The sequence below is a fragment of the Gadus chalcogrammus genome, chromosome 8 (assembly GCF_026213295.1).
Source record: "Gadus chalcogrammus isolate NIFS_2021 chromosome 8, NIFS_Gcha_1.0, whole genome shotgun sequence".
NCBI classification, from domain to species: Eukaryota; Metazoa; Chordata; class Actinopteri; order Gadiformes; family Gadidae; genus Gadus; species Gadus chalcogrammus.
The window spans coordinates 19,499,110-19,518,240 of NC_079419.1; the positions used below are offsets into that span (position 1 = coordinate 19,499,110).

Genomic DNA, 19,131 nt, shown 5'->3' on the forward strand with positions numbered 1-19,131 from the left:
GGGGGGTAAAGTGCACGGACGGTATCAGTCTGCATCAGAATGCAGTTCCTCTTCTTGGGAGGAGGTCTGAGTTCCCCGTCCCTCGTCTGTGTATCGGAAGGTTGAACGAGGCTCCGGTACATGGCTACGTTAAGGACGTCGGGACCAAAACTACAATGAGGATAACGTATCCAGAGGGGGCCATCCAAAAGCCGGACCGATACGAGAAGGACTCTCTCTTCGTCTTCTCTGCATTCAAACCTCTGGACTTCAAGTGGCTCCGGCAGATGGTCTTCAAGGAGAAGCCGGTAAGTGTGTGTGTGTGTGTGTGTGTGTGTGTGTGTGTGTGTGTGTGTGTGTGTGTGTGTGTGTGTGTGTGTGTGTGTGTGTGTGTGTGTGTGTGTGTGTGTGTGTGTGTGTGTGTGTGTGTGTGTGTGTCCCTAATCATGGCCAAAAATATAAGGATATGGACAATATTTCACCCTCTCCCCAGGAGAGGAGCAGTTTTGGCTCAAGGTCTGAATAAACGGGGATGTCCTTGGTCAATTGGCAATGATGCTCAGTGCATGGACTATGTAAAGTAATACATAATCTAAATCTAGTTTTTCTCTGTGGAACAACATTCTAAACATACCACTTCCTTATTAGTGCAAAAGAGGTGCAATGTTAATATGAATACGGATTGTGTAGCAGGAATTTTTGACTTGGCCTAAATGCGTGAGTTTGATGGTAAAAACTTTTCAGACAGAAAAGTAATTTACCGCTTCATCGACCGGCATTTAAAAGTTCAATGTTTTGCCTTTCAGTCATTCGTACATGACATGTTCTTCAACACATTTATATCTCTCCAAAGCAATTCATTTTAATCCTGTCCACTTGGAGGGACAGGGTAAGCCCTTTCCCTTCCAAGGTGGATGCGCCACAGAAACCCTTTGTTGCCGCGGTTGAGTGGCGGGCTGCGAATGGGTCTCTTTATCGCCGGGTCGGGTTTGATGGGACTCAATTGCCGCTCCCTTATCTATATGAAAAAAAAAAAAGACTAAAGGTTGCTGCAGACTTTAACTACCCCTGAGCCCGCTCAAACCACTCACTGGAAAAAGGCTTTCACAAGCCCCTCTTTATACTTAAACAGAGGCTAGTATCTGTAGAGATTGTATAGGCCGTGGTTTCCATTCAATTCAAGTACAATAAAGGCGCATATTGCAAGGCCTCTACTAAGAGTGGATTAAATGGCCGTCCTTTGAGGGGAAGGCATATTGAGTGCGCAGGAATTGTAGTAACGTCTCTTTGTCCCGTCGACGCCATGGAATTCTTCAGTCAAGTCCAGGTTTAGGAAGTCTACCTCCCAGGCTTTTCAGAGGCCTGCAACAAGGATTTTCTTTCTTACAAGGTGACATTAGTGAAAACTATTGACTCAGGTGAGCGACTTGAAGATTGAGGGGGGGGGGGGGGGGGGTTAAAGAAAATAAAGAAACCGAAGAATGACATTTGAATAGAGGGACAAGTCAGAGGAACGTCATGGTTAAGGGTAGAATGATCTGCACCAGGGAATAATGTCAGGTCAGAGATGAGAAGAAAGCAAAGCAAATGATTAGAGATGGGGGGGGGGGGGGGGGGGGGGGGGAAACGGTGAGCGTAAAACGGCTCCATGGGCTTCCTGATGGCCCCGGGGCCCTTTTGATGGGGGCCAGAATTCTGGGTTTCAGTGGGAATGAGGGGACAATTGAAATGGCCAGCCGGGATAATTGATCTGGCCCCTGGAGTCAGACTCTTTGATCTGCTCGGATAGAAGAATGTTGTGCTCATGAGTTGAATCAAGGGCAGCGGAGAGGGGGGAGGCGATGGAGTGGTAGACGGAGCTACTGACGGATGCAACGGATCTATTCTCAAAGCCCCCCCCCCCCACTATCCTCGGCTATGTTTTGGTCTAAAGCAGTGAAGTAATACATCAAACTCGAGGACAGAATTTATTCAGTGTACCATTAGCACCGGTCTTAGTGTCAACAGATGTTTTTTTAAGTGTTTTATTTTGTATAATTTGGTACCGTTTTTCTTTTTAGATGGACTTTGAAACAAAAACGTTGCTCATAAAGTGGAAAGAGCGGGAGACGGTTTGTTTGGTGTTTTGGGTCATGGGTGCCAGTATTCCTCAAACCAGATGGCAGGACACATCTCTCTCTGCATAATGGAGGCATTGGAAGTGTTATGATCACCGCCGTCACCTTCTAATCATCAGCGTGTTCTCAAAGCGGTTCATCCAGCTGTCACTAAGCGGCTGGTCCTCGTCGGCCTGTGTGTACGCCCGCTGATTGAAAAGGTTTGTGTTTGGGATCCATTTAACTAGTGCACTGGGAGCCAACACACGCGACATGCGGTGGCCCTCTTTAGCTCTGCAAAACATCTAGCAATAAGGAGCATTCCTCTGCTCTCACTGTTCCTTTTTGATTGGCTGTAACCCCGGGATCCTCACACAGCCAGCTGCTAACCTACCGTCAGATGAGCGACGGATGATTGACTGCCACTGTAATGTTCACTTGTTGCAACATCAACCCTATCGTTTAGCTCGAGGACAATAGACTGGTAATGCTACTCCTCCTCCTCCCTTCTGACGTGTTATCCAATCGTCCTCACCTTGTGTTCTACTGTGATCGCTGTTTGTAAGCGCTGTGCAACAACACCCCTGTATAACAACACCCCTGTATAACAACACCCCTGTGTAACGGCACCCCTGTGTAACAGCAGCCCTGTGTAACAGCACCCCTGTGTATGACACTGAGCCGATACACCTTGATGGTAGTGGCTGTACACGTGGGATCAGGGAGACTGACTCCTGTCTCTGTGTCTCTCGCGCGGTTCGTGGAAAGAGTTTAAAGTGCCCTTTTACAATGTTTGTCACTTGACAAATGAGGCCCATCATTGTTGTGAAAGACTCCTGATGAAAAATGATCCCCAGGATCAGGGGGCTCCCGGGGGCCTGGGCCGCCGCCCGGCTAACCTTTACACATGTTTACTGCACTCCCGCACTCGTAAATAAAAACCTTGGATGGGGTTTCCTTTTCATTTAGGTACAACAAACAGCAGGAAGATGCTGAATCATTCTCTTCCTTCTTTCAAGACTACCCTGTAGCTACCTGGCAACGCTCTCTGTGTTTACAGTAGAAACAGGATGTTGGGTGTCGGGCGTCGTGATCAAAAGAAACGTTTTAGATGTGTTTAATCCTAGCCTTATTGTCAGTCGCCTGGCCCAACTTACCGCATCACCGTGGGCTGTCTCAGACTAATGCAGCGACATAATCCCAGCAATGCAACAGATAACCGCTCTTGTCTGGTCTCTTTTAATTTGTACACATGCTTCCACGCAGGCGTGTGTGTATAGACCCCCCCCTAACCTATCATGTGGATGGCGGCGGTGACCACCAGCGTGTTTACATCAATAACGGCTGAGCGAGCGTGCAGAGACAATTGGCTTTAGAAAACGATCCGCTTCGGTGGACCCGGGGCGGTTAATCCTCCCAGTGCCGCAGCGGGCCTTTGGTGATGCAGTCAATCACAGGAGGGAGACTTAATGTGACTGTGACAAGTTAGCTTAGCTCGCTGGGTGGCTCTGGAGGGGGACTGTAGTATCGCTACGTCCGTTGGGAAGGGGCCTTTTGGGCAGCAGGCAAACTTACAGGTAACTGCATCGCAATGTGAAGCCTTGCTTTTTGATGGCCTTCCATTTTAAAACTATGTTTTAAAAAAGGAAGAAGTCTTTATGACTTTCCATGTGAAAGCGGTTGCATGCAAATCCACCAGCTTCCCTCCAGCAACCCCCGTCCCTACAAATTAGAGTGCTAGTTTCCCAATCTCTTATTGTTTTTGTACACTTGCGCAAACATGCATACTGCATCCTCCCACTGAATCCTCTTCCTCTCACGCAGAAACACTCACACTCACGGACATGCACACAGCTACAAACGGATACATGGACAGACATACAAATACATACACAGTTGACTTGAGTTTAGAACAAAAGCTTGCAGACGATTCATCATTCTAAATTAACCCTTGCAGTTGAAGTCTCACTGATGATCTCTTCCGGGTTTACAAATTAGGAGATGTTACGAGAGTGGGAGATGTGCAGAGAAGGCCTCCCACCACAATCATGCTGGCCGCCCTAATTTGAAAGTCCAGACAAATCTACATAAAGAACATACACATATACGCAACATACAACATGTCTTTCTGACAAAGGTTGGGCCCCACCCATCTAAACGTGCGGTTTGGGTGTGATTGGCCATTTTAAGTTGTTTACAGATGGATCAAACATGATAACCGGTCACTCTTGCACATATGTGCGATTTTTGGATTGCTTTGAGGCAGCTTTCATGTACCGACACACATAACGCACTCATATCGCACACACCCACCCACTCCCGACCCGTATACATGCATACACAGGGACCTTTGTTTGTATATGCCGGGATCCTTTCAAACAGGGTCAGTGGAGGATATACAGGCGGTGGTAAACAGGGTCTGAGGGTGGAGTGTCAGTGTTCTAGCTCTCCTATTTGTTTACTGGGAGCTCTCGCTGCTCTCCACCGCCATCACGGACACACCGGAGATGGAGGGGGGAGCCCCCTTCTCCTATAAGGAAATACCTCATGGAATACCGACTCCCAAAGGGGTGGGGGACGAGTAAGGGCTTATCTAAATATTGTGTTATGCATAAAAATGTACCAGACTATGAAGATAAATATAGCCCAGAATGATGGATTGCCTGGGGATCACTTAATCGGTATATTTATTGATATAATACAGCGAAATCCATGGAAAATAGAAGATGTTAGGTCATCAAATTGGAGGTTAAAAATGCAAGATTGTTTTAATATCTATAGCGCGCGTCCCCTCCCAACATCTTTGCATCAATCCCAAGTAGCATACATATATGCCTTCATAAACATTTACACGCTTGTACACATGGATAAGGAACAAGAACCAAGGGCCTAGCTTGGTTCTCCGGTTGTCCCTGATTGCCATGCGTGAGTCACCTAGATAACTGATCAACATGCCATGCTGCTCGCTGTGCGGTTATCTGCAGAGCTTCCCCCGGACCACAGAGAACCGCTTGTTCCCGTCCTGTATAGTCATTACCACTCACCGGCGGACCTGGCCTGGTCTGGACACAAGCTCCGCCCTCAAGCGCGCATTGGCCACCACACGGGAGCCGGACCGTTGTCAAGTGTTCCCTTTGTTTTTCCGGTTTTCCGTCATGGGAATGTGAAGATGCAGGTTTCACACACCGGATAACCTCGCCGAGGCCGGCTGAAAAGCTGGACTCCAGTGACCCCCAACAGGGCCAGAGGTCGTGGTATGAGTCAAGAGAAGCAGAGGCAAATTGGCGAATGCTTTAGATTCCTTTCCCGAACAAAAGGGAATCTCCGCACCATGGCACACCACAACAACTTCAGTCGGTCGCATCGCTGAAACATGACTTATTATTCTCAATTGTGCACCTCCTGAGACATTTCCTACTTTGGTAAACCTCTAAGCCCATTTCGCCCTCCTGGCTGAGGCGGTTCCCGCTCAGTGGAGCACTTATGTGGTGAGCTGCAGCGACTTGTAAACTCCTGAAGTACAACATGTACACAGTCCTAATGACCACCAGACAACCTTAATTGTGATCGTTAGCAGTTCATGGCTGCCGTTCTCCTTTCTTAATTGCCTCGGAGGTCTCGCTTCCATAATTTGGCTGACCTTTTTCGGGCTTCCTGTCAGGTCTACTGCATTAACATCAAACACCACCACATCCTCAACTGCCATTCTCCAGTTGGGAATGGCAGTAACTGGATAAGGGAAAGGGTGTATGATGGAATCGAGTAGGAATGTCAACCTATACATCGATGTTATGATCTAAAGAAGTGTTAGGGAATGAAGTGACTATGGTGCCATAAATTAAATGGTTGGATTTGATTAAAGGATGAGGGTTTTATTACAACAACATTTTGTTGAAGGATTCTCCGAAACGTGTTGTTGAACAGATCTCTTGCTGGAAAAGGCTTCCGTGGTTGCTGAGAGAAGGCTGAATCCTTATAAGAACCCGACTCAGACATGTGTGGAACATGCGTATCCAACTCGTAATCCTTAATTTAATCAAATTCCTTTTTAGTTTTTGCTCCATTTAAAGCATCTGCTAGATTTACAAAGGAACAGAGAAGAATGGCAAAAGAAATGTTAGTAGTTTTGTTTCAATGTCTATTTTTATCAAGCCTCCACTTATCATCTTGTCCACATCTAAAACTTTACAGTAAGGTTGTGTAAATGTAAGAATTTATCCCATTTATGTTTTGTTAGATTTTGCAGCAGTATAGCTGAGGCAGATTATAGTCATTGTTTTATATTGCCTGTATCCAGCATAAAGCCCAAAGAATGCATGTAACGTTGGTATGTTTATGAGCAGCTTGAATCTAAGTGCTTTTCCAGACACCTTCCCTGGACTGTCTTATTGGTGTGGTATTTTTAGGAGGGTTGCACATCACTTGTTATGATCTCAGATCCCTTCAATAGAGATAAGCGAGGGGGAGGGTCTTGGACACATATTGCTGTTTACATACGGTTTAGCTATGTGGATCCCTCTCTGAGACATCGGCAATTAAGAACTGTGGATTCTTGGTTCCCATTTGTATATTTTCCATGAGAAGATTATTGTTCCATGTTTGGGTATTCTAATGCTTGGGTGATTTCATTCTCATCAACTTTGTAATCTTTGTGAGACTAGCCGTCCTTTTTTTAAACTCCTTTTACTGATCTTCCAGTACTGTATGTTTTGGGTGTTCACTGGAATGGCCTTTTCCCCCCGCATGGTACCAGCTCAATTCCACTCGCTTCTGATACCAGGTAGTTTGGTTTTCCATTGTAGATACTACAGTGTCAATGTCAGGGTCGACCTAGGGATGTGCCAATTCACTGCCGTGACGCCCTCTTCAACGGGACATGCACAGGAACAATGGTAACAGGCTCGGTGTGATGTCCTCTTACATTGGTGAGAAAGAAACGATTTAGATCTGTTATGACAAGAATCTGCACAATTTTCAATGACAATCGCATCAGTGAAAAAAACAAATGGATTCAACCCTTTCAGCCAACATATCTTTTGCATGAAACGGATTAAATTATAATGGAGTTTCCCTCCTTTGACCAAGCCGTCAGAATTCAACCTTGGTGCAATGACAATTGGTACCGCTTTTTAGCAAAGCGGCAATCGTGTCTTACCGGTACAGTCAAATTCAACATTATTTTGTCATTTTATTGTTGTGGGACAAAATTTGAATGTGCTGCTTATTGTGCGAACCGACAAAGTACATGTGTCTATTGATCCAGTGGTGTTTCTGTGGGTAGCCATAGCGGTCAGCTCAGGTTTGTGCAGGTTGTACCGCGTCGCGCAATGCAGACAGGGTGACTCAAGGTAGTGACGATTCTCTGGGACCAAGTAGTTTGTAGTGTTTTCACGTTTTGGTATCGCCATAGCTGGTTGAAACCTGGGTTGAGGAGATGCTGAAAAAGGTACCATGTACTATCCACGCCTGGTAAAACCAAACAGGGCGATTAAAGTTGAGCCGTTTCCATAAGTGGGACAAGAGGCATAAGCCTATTCTTGAGGAGCTCTGCTGTAGGACTCTGAAGAAGTGCTTCCACTACAACTGCCTGTGGTTCGTCCTTCTGTTCATACATATACCTCATACAGTGGTTTTGGTCCTGTATTTGTTTATATTTCTGAAACTCATGAACACTGTCTTCATGAAGTTCCCTGATGCGCAACACCATAACTAGTTAAATTCTGGAACACAGGCAAATTGGCTTTCTTTTTTTTGCAATCCCGATTTGGAGCTCAAGTTTGGCTTAACAAAGATGCGAAAATTGTTTATTTGGGGGCTAAGTTGTGTCAATAATTTATACAGCATAAACTCCCACCAAGAACAAACACACACACACACACACCAGCCTGCGTCCCTCTGCGTGGGATAGCCTGTTTACTTTAATGACTGCTCTGCTCGCCTGCACCTGTTCTTATAGCAGCGGACCGCTGGTCTGCCGGGGCTTGAGGTCGCTTCAGTTTGAATGACACGAGCTTGGGCTATGCTAACTCATGTAGTCAATGAGTCCCGAGTCTTGTTCAATCCTGGCTTCTCTTGAGTGAAACCCCACCCAAAGCTTCTAGCTTCATGGATCGGCTACATTCTCCAGCCGGTGGTGGTGGTGGTGGAGGTTTAGTACCTCAAGCCCCTGGGAGTTGGCCGACTCTGGGAGCTAGCACTAGGGAACGGCGTCTCTGGTAGCCCCAACTACCGTACCATAGGTGCCATCTTTGTTCCCCACCGTCCCACTGTGAATCAAGAGAGCGTGGCTATTCTTCCTTAAAATCTCTCTCTCCGCTGTAGCCCACTGGGCCCTGTCCACCCGTTAAGATGGGTTCACCTTCCTGTCTGACGCAGGTCTCTGGAGTGCTGCCAGTAAATCACCGAGCCGCTGACGGGACCCTGCACTTTTTTGTCACCTAGGATCAGGCTAGGATAATAAAACCAAATTAGACTGTTGTTTTGTTTTTTGGCCCCGGAGCCATCGTTCATTCGAGGATGACACGTCTAATGGGGCCGATGGGGCCCCTGGCCGCGAGCCAAGGAAAGCGTGCGGCCGGAGAGACATGGAGATGTGGAGAGTTGTCTTTAGTGACTTCTGTTGCTCCAAGTCCTTCCATGTAAGAGCACCCGCAGCTCCCGATTAACCCGACGTGTGGGGTTAAAGACAATCGCCTTTTTTCTTTTCCCCCTCTTCAATGAAGAGGAGAAACGCGTCTGGCCATACAGATTAGTCTTCAGACTGTATACCACAGCTCCCCCACTGTCCAAACCATTCGGTTAACGGATTGGGCTTGAGTGGTCGTTCTAATCCACACCGCTTCCCGACTCCACATCCACAGAAAATCAGTGTCTGTTTATTTTCCCATTCCATTTTTGTTATTCAGCGAATAAACCCAGTGCCTGCGTTCTCTCCCATTGATGAGTGCTGGGGCTGAAAGATGAACGGCGTGTGCGATGGCCAAGCGCAACACGACTCGTGACCTTACATGGAGGCCCGGCGGCCCGGCTCCAACCCGGGCTCCTCTGGCTTCTTCAGGCTGCGCAAACAATTACCTCGTCCAATTAACCTTGTTTTAACAGGTGCCTCTATGGGCGTCGAGTAGCCTTTTGGGCACACTTTAAATCTAATAACCCAAGACCAATGTGACCGTAAAGCTGTCGCGGGGTGAAGGGAAACAGCCATTTCCTGTCGGACCACAACCCTGATGATCCACCGCGTCGTCCAACGTTGCAACACCTCGCTGTTTTCGTACACACACACACACACGCACACACGCACGCACGCACGCGCGCGCGCTCCCGGTTGTAATGCAGCAGGGACGACCAGAGCACCCCTCTCTGCCCAGCGAGTAAAGGGTAAAGCGTCATTGTGCTGGGTTTGACGTTGGATGCTGACCGTACCTAATCTGAGGTCCAGTTACTAAATGAAAGGGCATCTCTGCCATGAGAGCTCCAATCTATTAATCTATAAAGGTTCATACACACAGGCAGTCTCTACCTCTCCCTCCCCCTCCCCCCTCCAGCCGGGACTTAAAGAACTAACTAAGAAAAAAAAAAAAAGAAGTATAGAAGACCTGGTGGTATTCTCTGGCGCTTAACCTCTTGCCTTCAGAGAAGGAAAGTATAATTTCTCCAACCAAATAAACCAGATCCGTGTATTTATAGCACTGCTGGATCTGGCCTCGTTCAATCTCCCGTGCCTCCTCACCCCTCCGAGGCCGGCGTAACCCTAGACGTCTGGGCAGCCGCGCTCGTGATGAATTACGACATCAGAGGAATTGGGACCAGGCCCCCGGCCGTCGGCGGCTCTGTTCCTCCGATGTTCCTCCAAGGAGCGCAGGGTGTCTGAGTTGGTTTAGTGTTTCAGAATCAGCCTCACTCAATCAAGACCTATTGCTCCGGCCATGCTTACGTCCGGGAATAAATCCTTCCTACTTTTCATTTTTCTTACTACCATTATTTTTTATTTCATAATTGATGTGTTATATTGCCTTTTTTCATTTTTCCCAACTTGGGTACACATAACCCATTCATCATATGAGAACAAATGTGTAACCCTTCACCCAAACCAGGCCTGGGGTCTCTGAGTTGTCTGCACTGGAATCCCATTACTGACCTTACCACAATAGCTCTAGTTGTGACTTGGAGACATTCTTTAGGTTACTTTTTGACAAACAAACTGTGGTCAAACGATGCTGTTCAGTCTTTTTTTGTTTCTGGTAAAGGGGATTTGAAGCGGTGGCCTTCAGCGCAAATAACTCCCAAAGAACGCCTCCCCACTTCTGGAATTATTTGCTCAGCGGCACAGCATGCAGGGACGACCGAAAGTCCTCCAACTCATCCCTCTAATTGGTTCCTAACAGTTCTCCGTGCCACCTGTACTTAGGCCTGCTCTCTGGGGGCTGGGCCGGCCCGTGACGGTCTGTGGCCATTGAGCCATTGTGTGGAACGACAGGGCGTGTGTACCGTTTACCTTCCTCCCTTTCATGGTAAAAAGCACTAAATTACCCTTTTAGTCAACTCACGCATACAAGCAGTTATAGACAAACACACACACCCAGAATCTCCCGCACACACATACACACACACAGACATCTCACACACATTCACACATACCTTAACCGCACGACCAAACAGATTCCTGGCAAACACAAGCTGTGTTGACGGGGAGAAGAGCTGGGGTTCCTGTCATGGCTTGCCGAGAGCACAGTGCAGGGCCCGGGTTAAAAAGACAAGCCGCCACTGTCGTAGTCACAAAGCACCGCACGGCCCACTGGACTGGCTTCTGTCAGTGTGTTACACACACACACACATACACACACACACAGCTGTATCAAAGGCAGAAGGGCGGGGGTGGAACGATTTGAACAGGTGAATCCCATCAACATGTTCCCTTCATACCTGGAAGTCATGCGTTAGGTGTGCTGTGGAGAGGCTGGTTTGTGGTGCTGGGAGAGGAGGTTGTTGTGCCCTGCATCATTTGTACAAATTCCATGGAATGTTTAATGTTGAAACATACTTTTTCTTTTCTTGTCAGTCTTTTTTTCATGGACGTGTGTGTGCGTGAGTGCGCGTGTGTGTGTGTGTGTGTGTGCGTGCGTCCCCTAAATACTAAATCTACATAATTCGGTTCAGGTGTGTTGTCCCGGCCACTGATGATAATTGCCGGGTATAGGTCAAGGTGTGATTTATTCCACATCCTGTGGCGCTTCCACGTATATAACCTCGGCCTGGCCCATATGCTACCCCATCAGTCTGGCAGCCCACCCCCAGCCCTCACCTCACCTCACCACCACACTCATGGGGACCTTCACACTTAACACCAGCGACGGAGCACTCTGCTGCTGCAGCTACCGCAGCGCTTAATACCGCTAATTAAATTCCCCACTGGGTATCCCTTTTTAAAAGGAAAATGGAACAACAAGCCCCCGACCAGTTGTTTCCCTCCTGGTGGTCCATGGTGGCGTGGTGATGCTGTGGCTCTGACGTCTCTCACTGTGTGTGAAAGGCCCTTTCACACACTTTGCATTCCCCTAATTTTAGTGGTTCATCACAATTCGGTTCCTAATCAGTCTTGTTCTGATTCTCTTCCCTCTCCTTTCTGATGGGTCTCCTCCTCCTCCTCTTCCAGCGGGGGACGGAGGGTTTCTGGAAGTCCGTGGCCCACTACGTGCCCCGGGAGCCGGTAGACATGAGGATCCTCAACCCCTACTTCATCCAGGAGGCGGCCTTCCAGTTCATAGGCCTGCCCCTCAACAACGGCCTGATGGGCAAAGGGGTGAGTGGAGACCAAGGTGTGTGTGTGTGTGTGTGTGTGTGTGTGTGTGTGTGTGTGTGTGTGTGTGTGTGTGTGTGTGTGTGTGTGTGTGTGTGTGTGTGTGTGTGTGTGTGTGTGTGTGTGTGTGTGTGTGTGTGTGTGTGTGGGGCACCATTGACTTTTTGAGTCTTTACACGATTTGCTAGACCAGTGAAGTAAGAGACGGGGAAGGGGGCCTACCTCAAAGTACAGGATAGAGCGCTACCAGCCCAAGTTTGTATGTGTGCGTGTGAGAGAGGCATGGGGAGGGTATCACCTTCACACTGCCCTCTGGGGCCACCAGCCGAACTCCCCTACTTGAACTCTGCACCGCAACATGTGTTCAACATGTGGGACAGCAGTCCACATGTTAGTAAAGTCTCTCAATTCTTGCCCTAAAATTCTGCCCTTTCTTGATTTTGATTAGAAGCATGCGTCTGATATTATTTGTGTGTGTGTGTGTGTGTGTGTGTGTGTGTGTGTGTGTGTGTGTGTGTGTGTGTGTGTGTGTGTGTGTGTGTGTGTGTGTGTGTGTGTGTGTGTGTGTGTGTGTGTGTGTGTGTGTGTGTGGGTTAGAAGATGAGAGACATAGAACAGAGAGGGAGGCCCCATTTTAAATCATTAGGCTGATTTGGAACCCTGAGGCTGAGCGCCACTCAACCTGTCGGCAGGCCAACCCCCTACAGAGTGCGCACACACACGCACGCACGCACGCACGCACGCACGCACGCGCTGTTACGCTTTTGCACCCTCTTTTTCTCGTCTCTCTCATCATCTATCACACGCGTGTGTCCAACGCACACACACGCGTGTATCCAACGCACATTTTGCCCTCTTAGCCCAAGTACTCCCTTGCAGCCCAGGGCATTTAGGAAGTGGGGGTCCCAGCATGTAAGGTTACCCTGAAATAGGTTTGAGGAGGGGATGGGTGTTTTTTGCAGGGGGAGACGCCCCCTTAATCACACACACTACAGGCTCACTTACCAGCCATCGACCCATGAGATCACATAATGGCCAGAAGAGGGAAAATAGTCTGATTGAAAGAAGAGAAGCATTGAAGGGTGACCAGGATGGAGGCTACTGGACATCAATTGATATAGAGTTGTGTAACAACTTACACTTTTGTGTAAGGAGCATAAAAACCTCCATTCCGAGTGAATGTGGTTCCAGTGGTGACCGGTTTGCTCTCTCTCTCCACCCAGAACATCCCCACCCTCGGAACGGTTGCTATCACCATGGCGCTGCACAACTGTGACGAGGTGGCGGTGGCGGGCTTCGGCTATGACATGTTGACACCGCACGCGCCCCTGCACTACTACGAGACCGTCAAGATGTCCGCCATCAAAGAGGTGAGCAGCTTGCCCCGCCAGGACACCTTCATGCCTCTCACTGTTACCACAGAGTCGAGGAAGAGGAAGGCTAGTGTTATATTAATGATCAACAATGGATTTGAACCGGGTGAAAACAACGGTTATATTTTGTACACTTTTCACATTTAACACAGTTGGATGTGGTGTGTGGTCCAGTCCAACTCCTGTCAGTAGAGCAAGGCATCAACCAGAAGAGGGTTAGAGGTCCAACCCCCCCCCCCCCCCCCTGAGCTCAACCGTGCTACGAAACAAGGGCTCTCTGATGTTGAGGTTTTTTTACATAGTGTCCCCCAAACTGCATACATTTTATTTCCGTTTGGCCTCAATAGGGATTAATTCATGTTTTCATTCGAGTCCCGTTTTGCTTTCATCCCGTCCCGAGCGGCCTGGCGTCCCCCGGTGAGGGGCGGTAATGGTCTCTTCCCCCGGTGAGGGACGGTAATGGTCTCTGCTGAGCAGGGGTGGGCGGCAGACCGCTGACTTTCTGAACCCACCGCCGATGACGGATCTCATTTGGCGTTTGTCAGCCTGGGCTTCCTCACACATTCCTGTAGAAAGGAGCCCTAGTTTCCTCTCAGGCCTGACGCACTGATAAACTCCAGGTGGCTCCTCTGCCTTCTCCTTCGTACTGGCTATCCTTTCCACTCCGTTATACAAGCGGTTAAATATAGAAATGATAAATAACAACTCAGAAATGCTAATAATTAGGGATTGCTTGGTCTCGGGTATGGCTAGCCCCCCCCCCCCCCCCCCCCCGGTGCATGAAGGTATCCAGATATTGTTAGCCGGGTTCTCCGGCGCTCTGGGAGGTTAAACATTCAGTGTACCGGACGGAGCCGATATGTCCGGGTTTCCGCTGACGTGTGAGACGTGAGGCCGCTACGGCGGCGACCTCCGTCTCAACTCCCGCTGAACTCCGTGGCCCCTCGTCATTATCGCAGCAGCAGTCATCCCCGTCGACATCATCATCATCATCAGCAAGGCGGTCCATCAGGATAATAATAATTGTTTGGACTAATTAACGAGCGCCAGCAGCCACCGTGGTGACGCGTTTGATTAACAGCGTTTGGTCAGCGGCACCCGGCATGAAGTCATTCCTCAAGTGCCCCCGTGGACTCCTGGTAGCCCGCCGCTGTTGTCATCCCTCTAACGTGGACGGGACCGGGGGTGACTTTACATTGTAGCCCTGGTCAACCGCTTCATTCATGGCATTTGGGTTTCCCGGCCTATTCTTTACTCAAAGGGGTCACTGAGGTTATACATTAGGAAGTGAGCCCTGGAGGTGTTGCCTCGGGAGTGTGTTCCGGTGAGGAGCGGGATCCGGCCATGCTGACCCCCGGGCCTCAGTCGTAGCCAGCAGGTTGGAGTGCAGGCAGCTGCAGGGCCCGGCCCCGTCTCCCCCTGCAGCCGTCTGACTGCTCCTCTGTATCTCCCACCCTAAAGAACCGCCACAGCAACATGTGCTTCGCTTTTCCGGGGTTCCCGCTGGACTAGGCCTCCAGACCCACAGACCTGACCCCCATCGGGCGGGGCTGCTCACAGACACTAGCATGCACAGCTATCCACGCAATTAATAGCCCCATTGTATATCAAGTGCATACACAGGCCGTGCCAAATGTCAGGGGCAATGAAGGAGGGTTTTAACTTGGCTTAGACTGCTCTACCCTAAGCTCCCCCACTGCCGTTAGCCTATGGCTCCAGTCCTTTGCACTGGCCCTGGCCCATGCTAGGGGACCCTCTGAGAGGGCTACAAACTAAACACTGGGATGGGACACCACTGAGGTTGTAGGCCAAGACATGCTTGGGAGCGCACCTGTGTAGCAGCAATATATCACAGGAGTTAATGTTTTATTTGAGTTTGACAGGTATTTGATTATTGATTTGTGTAAAATGCAGTTCTCTTACTCTCTAACTGCCCTTTTGAGGGCCAACATGGGTCAGAAGCTCCTCTAGCCCTCGACTCTAATGTATAGCTGCACTCCCACGGTGGTGCGCCGATGTTCAGTCAAGACCTAAGGGACGGTGTTTGGTGGCGGGGCGTAACATCGTGCTAGCTAACAGTCCCCTTGTCTCCCCCTCTTCTGCAGTCGTGGACCCACAACATATCCAAGGAGAAGGACTTCCTCCGCAAGCTGGTAAGGGCCAAGGTCATCACTGACCTGACCAAGGGCATCTGACTGCACACCCTCGCTCACAGAGGTGTTGCCTGCCTTTCCCTCAAAGACCACGCCAAATGGCATGCTGGGAAATGGAGTCAGAATGGGGAGAATGGACCTTCCCCCATCATACTCCTCCTCTTCCTCCTACCCCACCTATCCCCCCCGTCCCCCCCCCACATCCCCCGCTCCCTCTGCGGAGATCTTGGGGTAGAGGAGGCGAGCTCACCGGCTGAGTTCCTATCAAAGCAAGGAATATGATCTCAAGGCAGATTAGCAAACACAACGGATCAAGTGGGAGCATTTAGGGGACATATGCACACACGTGCCTTCTGAACCAAAGGCTCCTGGCAGTCGGGGAGAACATCTCCCTGCTCCCTGACCTGACGGAACAGGACCCACCTGGGTCCACCTAGGAGGGTCTCTACCTGGACACCATCCCCGCCCCCCACAATCACATGACTCGACGACGAGGTGGCCTCACAGCGGCTCTAGAGCCGGGGTAACGGCTCACACCGACACGCTGCCTTCGGATGGAAGGGAAGACGAACATACACAGGGAGAGAGAGAGAGCGGGAGAGAGACAGCCACGGACAGCCAGGGGAGGATTCAGCGGATCAGCTGTGCCAAACGTACCTCGTACAAAAAAGGGAGAGGCCCACCCCAACCGCCCCCTCTCTTCCCCCCCCCCCCCCCCCCATGCTGCCTGAATGTATTCCCGTCCCATACTGGAACTGTCAAACACGTGCACTGGGCTGCGCAGATTCCACCCACCTGTGCTTTCTCTCTCTCCCTCTCTTCCCCCCTCTCTCTCTCCCTCTCTTCCCCCCTCTCTTTCTCTCTCTCCCTCTCTTCCCCCCTCTCTTTCTCCTTCTCTGCACGGGTGTGTTCCTCGGCAGTATTCACCTCCGATAGGAATATTATCATTTCTACTCCCCGCTCACTCCTCTGTTGGGCTGCCTGTGGCTCGCTGCGTACCTGCGGTGGCTACCTGGGTCCAAGCGCCACCCAAAGGGGCCAAAGGTTGAGATTTACTTTCTAATCATCCTGAATGACGGGGAAAATATCAAGGGTTTATGATTTATTTTAAGTATTTATTTCAGGTGACACGCGTTTTAAGAAAAGTTCCTGGGTTCCGGTGATGGGCTGGTCTGATATTTTTATTTTTAATTGTTTTTTATTTTACACATTTTACAATAAAGGCTTTTGTCTCTCTTCCAAGTGTGCTAAAATGTGCTTCCTACAAGACATCATCTGTGTGGGCGTAGCATCAGCAGTGTTCCCACTAAATCTACAGATACATCTCATTGTTCGCTTTAATTGACAGGATGTTTTAATTAGTGTTTTCATGGGGCCTCTTTTTAATTTTCCGCTTCGCAGGGACATTGTGCTCGCACGGCTCTTGTTTGTCACGAGCTGGGCGCTTTTTTTAAGTGATTCCTCAAATGGGGCAAGAACCAAATTACAGCGTTGTTAAACTTTCTGGTTATTGTAAAAGTGGAGAACCTTTGCAGGCATGCTCCGGGCCCACTTCTGCAGAATCATCTGCTTTTATCTTTTGCGCGGAGAAAAGTTTTGTTGTTGGCAGGAGGCATAGGCAGATTAAAAAGGTTGCAAATGTTCAAGTGGAAATCGTCTCTGGGATTATTTGAAGAATACCGTGGTAAACATTTCAGTATTTAAAGCGTTGCTTTGTCGTCACAAGTGTCCAGTATTACTCAACCCTCCTTGCCGCCTCTCTCTCGGCTCCCAACAACCAATTCAGGAATGTCTACATGCTTGCTTGTCATTTTATGTCATTATCAGCTTTACATGGTGGTGGTGCTTTTTTATATGCTTTGCCAAAGCCAAGGCTTGTTTTTGTCTATTCTTCCTGTTTGTCGTTTGTCAATGATTTTGTTTCCACTGCCTTCTTCTGTAGACTACATATTCCTATTAAAACACACACGCACACACACTTCCAGCCCTCACTATGGGTTAGTAGGCCTTATTCCGCTAGCGGACATCTTAGTGCTAACATTTATAGCGTTCTATGTTTCTAGCGTTAAGAAACAAGATGGCTGCTAGTGGAATACGGCCCAAGGCTGCGCCTTCTTTTCTAATTTTAAACAACAGACACATCACAAGGCCTTTATGTCCATCTTACAGCTTTGTACGTTGAATCCGTTTTGTTACCGTTCAGGTGAAATAAGTGTCTGATTCATTTGTGGCACCACCTTCAGACTGCCTGAACTACTGGGTTTAACAAGGACTGCTCAAGCTATGGTACAGCGGACAACCTTCTCAATATATTGCACTAAGAGAAGAGAAATGTTGGGCTGAAGGATGTTGGTTAATAAACACTTCAGTTAAATAACCATTGTTACATAGATATATATATAGATGTGTTGTGTATATATAAATAGTTGACACATCGCCCTTTATTATTCCTATGTGGGGAACAATCAACTGTAAAAAGACAAATCACCTGGTACCATCGACTTCTCAACAGAAACTTGGAGACCAAACAGAGTTGTCGGCTGGTTTAAGCTCTCATTTTCCTAATGTGTCATGAATGCTGTACTGAACTGGATAACCAATCCTCCATCTTCTCTTTATATCAACCCTGTCATTTCAAGCAGAATGTATTTCCCTTCACTGACAAGTCAACTCCATTTGAACTCCACTACTGGAAATCTGCCGACAACGGATCAAAATTGCAAGCGTTATTTTTTTGTATTTTATTTTTTTAAATATATATAGGCATATATATGTATATGTATATATATTGGATGTATACATATTTATATATATATAGCTATAAAATTGCTTTGTTCTTTTCGGCTACTGAATAAATTGAGTTTGTAAATGATTTCCTGTGCACGTTTGGTATTTTCTCTTCGTTTTGTCCGAACCGTGACCATCTGATGTCACTGATGTGTTGATAGTCCCAAGAGAATACCCTCCTCTGTACGTCGTTCCAGGAGCAAAGTCATGTCAAAACCCCTTCAGTGGATTGCAGGTTCAACTGAAAAGGGGAGCGATGGCCTCCTATATAAAGCCCCTTACGTCACGCGACAGCCCCAGTCCAGAGACGGAGCAGAGGGATTTCCTCTCCCGTTGTACTGTATCCGACCTCAGCAGACAGGGGGAAACCATTTCTCTGTCCCCTCCGTTCGGCAGGCTTCCTCTCCTAATGTACTCCAGTTTTTTTTCCTCCCGTGTGTTTATCTCATATCTTCAGGAGTCCCCCCTCACTCCCCCCCTCGCTCCGTCCTTTCATCCCAGGTCTCGTCCAGCTCCCCTCTCTGCTCATTCATGCTTCAGTCTCTGTGTACGTTCCTGTCTCTACCTGCCAGTGTCTGATGAGGCTCTGGTTTCATCACCGTATCCCTAAGGGGCCCCGGTGCGCTCGTACTTTCCCCCCGCTCTCTCACTCATAAGAGAGATGGGACAAAAAGAGGCCGACGTTGAAAGAGAATAGCGAAAAACAAAGTGAGATGTGTGCTCCAACGGTGATTCCACCCTTCAGTGGTTCTCGGCCCAACTCGTAGGCTACTGGGTCTGCTTCGTAACTGATGTCAACGCACCTCAAGAGAGACAGGGAGATAGAGATAGACATAAGAAGAGCCAGAGAGAGGTGCAGCAGGAGGAAACAATGAGGGGAACCAAATGCAGCCGTGTTCAGTCCCCTTAGTATGCTGCCGAGGATGAGGGAGGCGGGCGAGCGTGAG

General features: G+C 48.7%; 1 protein-coding gene across 4 annotated transcripts in view; it reads left to right on the forward strand.

Moving 5' to 3' along the window:
- The window catches only part of st3gal3b (ST3 beta-galactoside alpha-2,3-sialyltransferase 3b), a 43,942-nt gene extending 25,663 nt beyond the window's left edge, over positions 1–18,279 (forward strand). For 3 of the 4 annotated variants that reach the window (XM_056596720.1, XM_056596722.1, XM_056596721.1), the window contains 4 exons: positions 101–287; positions 11,728–11,874; positions 13,095–13,241; positions 15,350–18,278. In XM_056596720.1, coding sequence (XP_056452695.1) covers positions 101–287; positions 11,728–11,874; positions 13,095–13,241; positions 15,350–15,439 — 571 coding nt within the window. In that variant the 3' untranslated portion in view covers positions 15,440–18,278. Of the gene's footprint in view, positions 1–100; positions 288–11,727; positions 11,875–13,094; positions 13,242–15,349 lie in introns of all 4 variants that reach the window. The other variant, XM_056596723.1, reaches the window with a different exon arrangement.
- The last annotated feature ends 852 nt before the right edge of the window (positions 18,280–19,131 follow it).